Here is a 5,000-nt window from a genome sequence, read left to right as displayed (position 1 = left end):
GCGTGTGTGTGTGTGTGCGTGTGTGTGTGTGTGTGCGTGTGTGTGCAGTCTGCAGGAGCAAAGAGCTTCCTGTGTAAATGCTCCTTCATCGAGATCTACAACGAGCAGATCTTTGACCTCCTGGACAGCGCCTCGGCGAGTCTGTTCCTCAGAGAGGACATTAAGAAAGGAGTGTTTGTGGAAGGAGCGGTGGAGAAATACGCAGCTTCAGCCGCAGAGGCCTACCAGGTGCACACACACACACACACACACACACACACACACACACACACACTCACACACACCACAACCAGTTATAGACAGCAAGTCTTTAGTGAGTTGACTTTTGTTTTTCCTTCAGTCTGATGTTCTGTGAATCAGTTTTTAACATATTTTGAACTTACTGGATTCACTGATTCATTACACAGAATCTGGATTAGTTATTCAGAGCAACGAATCGATACAGTGAATCAAACAAGTTTAGAGTTGATTCATTAAACCGGTTCCTCAAACAGAGCAAAGAACTGATACAGTGAATCAGTTAAAACAAACAGTTCAGAGATTTGACACAGTGAATCGGTAAATCCAACTTGTTCAGAATTGATTCAGCGAATCAGCAAGTCAAACTTGTTCAGAATTAATACAATGAATCAATAAACGGTTCAGAATTGATTCAGTGAATCAGTAAATTAAACGGTTCAGAATTGATTCAGTGAATCAGTAAATCAAACTGTTTGGAGCTGATTCAGTAACTCTGTGAATCAGTAAATCAGACAATTCGGAACTAAACTCCAAATGAATCCTAATCAAACTTCAGTCTTCAGAACAGTACTGATGCTGTTTTTTTGTGTGTGTGTGTGTGTGTGTGTGTGTGTGTGTGTGTGTGTGTGTGTGTGTGTGCGTGCGTGTGTGTGTAGGTGTTATCTATGGGATGGCGTAATCGGCGTGTTGCGTCCACGTCGATGAATCGTGAGTCGTCTCGCTCTCACGCCGTTTTCACCATGACCCTGGAGTCCAAGGAGACGGGACAGGAAGTGGTGAACATCAGAACATCTCAACTCAACCTGGTAGATCTGGCGGGGTCCGAGAGGCAGCGAGACACACACGCCGAAGGATCACGCCTGAAGGTGTGTGTGATGGGTGTTCGACATTATACAGCGTTATGTACGAAATAAACATTATTATAAATGTTGTTGTTAAAGATGATTGACCTTTGACACCACAGGAGGCGAGCAGCATCAACCGCTCTCTGATGTGCCTGGGTCAGGTGATCATGGCTCTGGTGGACGTGTCCAATGGGAGGAGCCGACACATCTGCTACCGCGACTCCAAGCTCACCTTCCTGCTCAGGGTAAGAGGTCAAAGGTCATATTATATACAGTATGCTCATAGATGAGTTGTGACATGAACATGGCCCTCTACGCGCGTGTGTGTGTGTGTGTGTGTGTGTGTGTGTGTGTGTGTGTGTGTGTGTGTGTTAGGACTCTCTCGGAGGCAATGCTAAGACGTACATCATCGCTAACGTCCACCCAGGATCCAAGTGTTTTGGCGAGACGCTGTCCACGCTGCAGTTCGCGCAGAGAGCCAAGCTCATCAAAAACAAGGTAAATAAAAAATAACGGACTTTTTACACACTTTAGACTCTCTGGAGTGTGTGTGACACACGAATCCTTATTTCTATCCTTATTACTAGCTGTTTGTTTGTTATTTGTTTCCCAAATTATTTCTTTGATTAAAAAAAATATATATATATATTTTTCACTCCTTTATTTCAGTCTGGTGCACGATTATGATACTAAATTAAAATATTATTTAATGTAATAAGGTGTTAAATGATGTTCGTGAGATCAGAATTTCAGTAGTTTCAGTAGGTGTGTGTGTGTGTGTGTGTGTGTGTGTGTGTGTGTGTGTGTGTGTGTGTGTGTGATGCAGGCGATGATAAACGAGGACACTCATGGAAACGTGAAGCAGCTCCAGGCTGAAGTGAAGAAGCTGAAGGAGCAGTTAGCTCTCGCTCTGTCCACTCGCCATAACATCACCGAGCTCGCGCCCGGGGGACCGCAATTACACACCGGTATACACACACACACACACACACACACACACACACACACACACAGGCTGAATGTTCTCCGTAAGAAAACACACATGCTGTTGTTATAGTATGAGAAGTAAGTGTGTGTGCGTGTGTGCGTGTGTGCGTGTGTGCGTGTGTGTGTGTGTGTGTGTGGTGATTGCAGCCGGGTCTGAAGTCGAGCCTCCGTATAAAACTCGCTTCCTGCAGGCTGTACGACTGTGGAGGAGACGAGAAGACGAGAAGAAGGTCTCACACACACACACACACACACACACACAATAAGAAATTCTGTTAATAATAATAATTATTATATATTACTGCTATATAATACTATTAATAAAATAATTTTTTGTTTTAATAATAAACACTTTATCTTAATTATTGGATAGCTATAATTTTTTTTACCATATAATGCTTTAAAGATTATTATATTTTAGAGATTATTGTATTTTAGAGTCAGTATATAATTATCATTTCAATAGTCATTAAAATTTTTCTAATTTTATTATTATTATTATTATTGTAATATATTGTTTTTTGTATATTATTTTAATGTATAGGGAATTTCAAATTTGTGTAAATAGTTTTAGTAATAATAATAATATCAATCGAATTTCTTAATCATTTTTTAATAATATACTCGTTCTAAATAGATTTATTTCTGTTGTTGGAATTTTATTGTAATTATTTTTCTAGATGATGATTTTTATTTTTTTGGTATATGGTTAATTGAATTATCATAAAACAGTACTGATTATAATAAACCAGTGTTTTATATTATTAATATTTTGAAGCATTAGCATTTAATCCAATTATTATACTCTGTGTTTTCCCCGCCCCATAAAGAGTTTATTAATTTAATTTTTTTCTGCATGACTCTCACTAAGTAACTGCATTAGTGATCCTGAGCTCTGTCCCTCTCCGTGTCCCTCTCCGTGTCCCTCTCCGTCTCCCTCTCCCTCTTCGTGTCCCTGTCCCTCTCCCTGTCCCTCTCCCTCTTCGTGTCCCTGTCCCTCTCCCTGTCCCTCTCCCTGTCCCTGTCCCTCTCCCTCTCCCTGTCCCTCTCCCTCTCCCTGTCCCTCTCCCTCTCCCTGTCCCTCTCCCTCTCTGTGTCCCTCTCCGTGTCCCTCTCCGTGTCCCTCTCTGTGTCCCTCTCCGTGTCCCTCTCCGTGTCCCTCTCCCTGTCCCTCTCCCTGTCCCTCTCCCTCTCTGTGTCCCTCTCCGTGTCCCTCTCCGTGTCCCTCTCCGTGTCCCTCTCCGTGTCCCTCTCCCTCTCCCTCTCCGTGTCCCTCTCCGTGTCCCTCTCCGTGTCCCTCTCCCTCTTCGTGTCCCTGTCCCTGTCCCTCTCCCTCTCCGTGTCCCTGTCCCTCTCCGTGTCCCTGTCCCTCTCCGTGTCCCTGTCCCTCTTCGTGTCCCTGTCCCTCTTCGTGTCCCTCTCCCTGTCCCTCTCCCTGTCCCTCTCCCTCTTCGTGTCCCTCTCCCTGTCCCTCTCCCTCTTCGTGTCCCTGTCCCTGTCCCTCTCCCTGTCCCTCTCCCTGTCCCTCTCCCTCTTCGTGTCCCTGTCCCTGTCCCTCTCCGTGTCCCTCTCCGTGTCCCTCTTCGTGTCCCTGTCCCTCTCCCTGTCCCTCTCCCTCTCCCTGTCCCTCTCCCTGTCCCTCTCCGTGTCCCTCTCCCTGTCCCTCTTCGTGTCCCTGTCCCTCTCCGTGTCCCTGTCCCTGTCCCTCTCCGTGTCCCTCTCCCTGTCCGTGTGCAGGTTCTGCAGGAGAAACTGTCTCGTCTGGAAGAGGCCTGGGCACAGAAGGAAAAATTCATTCAGTCCAACCGCATGATCCTGAAATTCCGAGACGATCGCATCGCCCATCTGAAGAGGGAGCTGGAGACGGGAGAGCGAGCGGAACCGGCACGGCAGGACCAGATTCTTATCGATCAGCTGCTACAGGAGATTAGCCTGCTCAGACAACAGGTGCACACACACACACTGATTAGCTTAGGCACGCTCTAACATGGCGTCTCACACTCACACACCTCTCTCTTTCCGCTCTCTCAGGTGGAACATCACCCACGCGCGATGTGGTACGCAGCAGAGAACTGCAGCCTGAAGGAGGAAGTGCACGCTCTGAGAGCTCTGGAGTCGGTGAAGCACGCTCAGGAGGCCGCGTCCCAGTCTGAAGCTGAGCTCGAGCGGGCTTTTCAGGAGGTGTTAAAGTCAGAGGAGGGTGTGGAGGCAGCGGGGGGTGAGTGAAGACGCTCGATTAGGGACGAGGCCCTCAGCCTGGCAGTAGCTGATATTATTATTATTATAATTATTATTATTATAATTAATATTATTATTATTATTTACTGTTATTAATAATAATAACATCTTGCTTCTCTTGCACTTCTTCCACTTTGAAAGCTCCACCTATGTGCTCCACCCCGGTTACCATGGAGACTCTGTCCTCTGTTTCCATGGAGAGGTTGAAGGCCCAGTTGTTACAGAAACAGTCGGAGCTCACTGCCGTGGTGCAGGCGTTCAACGATTACAAACAAGTCAGCAAGTGAGTGCGGGTGTTACCAAAGTGATGTGTGTGTGTGTGTGTGTGTGGGTGGTTCGGGGAGGGCGGAGCTTAAGTCAGTATCGTTAACTTGGCTAACGTTAGCTGCTTTTGCAGAGATAACATTATCTGGCATTAAGTTAGCTAGCTAGCATTAGGGCTTTAACTTATAGAAGTGGCCTTCATGCTGCCTGCAAAATCAGGATGTTTTTAGCAAAACAGATAAAAACCAGCTCGTGAGATCTGATTGGACGACTGTGTTTGCGAAGTAATAAACTCTCACTTAAGATTCTGGTTCTGTTTTTAGATCTAGTGCCGTGCTCTTTTCCTCAAACTCATAAACTTTATAACTTATAAAACCTTTGCTAAACAGTCTGAGGTTTCTGAAGTTTCTCTGATAATCACTTCCT

At 45.6% G+C, this 5,000-nt stretch overlaps 1 protein-coding gene across 1 annotated transcript in view; it reads left to right on the top strand.

Annotated features, from left to right (window-relative positions):
• Positions 1–5,000, top strand: part of kif15 (kinesin family member 15) — a 22,997-nt gene that overhangs the window by 6,036 nt on the left and 11,961 nt on the right. Inside the window, exons 7-15 of the mRNA XM_034302761.2 lie at positions 49–228; positions 897–1,106; positions 1,205–1,330; positions 1,461–1,583; positions 1,912–2,053; positions 2,220–2,302; positions 3,810–4,019; positions 4,104–4,290; positions 4,452–4,593. Coding sequence (XP_034158652.1) covers positions 49–228; positions 897–1,106; positions 1,205–1,330; positions 1,461–1,583; positions 1,912–2,053; positions 2,220–2,302; positions 3,810–4,019; positions 4,104–4,290; positions 4,452–4,593 — 1,403 coding nt within the window. The remainder of the gene's footprint in view (positions 1–48; positions 229–896; positions 1,107–1,204; positions 1,331–1,460; positions 1,584–1,911; positions 2,054–2,219; positions 2,303–3,809; positions 4,020–4,103; positions 4,291–4,451; positions 4,594–5,000) is intronic.

The sequence above is a fragment of the Pangasianodon hypophthalmus genome, chromosome 3 (genome assembly GCF_027358585.1).
Source record: "Pangasianodon hypophthalmus isolate fPanHyp1 chromosome 3, fPanHyp1.pri, whole genome shotgun sequence".
Classification (NCBI taxonomy): domain Eukaryota; kingdom Metazoa; phylum Chordata; class Actinopteri; order Siluriformes; family Pangasiidae; genus Pangasianodon; species Pangasianodon hypophthalmus.
The sequence above is the reverse complement of the archived record's forward strand: the minus strand, read 5'-3'. Positions and strand labels throughout refer to the sequence as shown.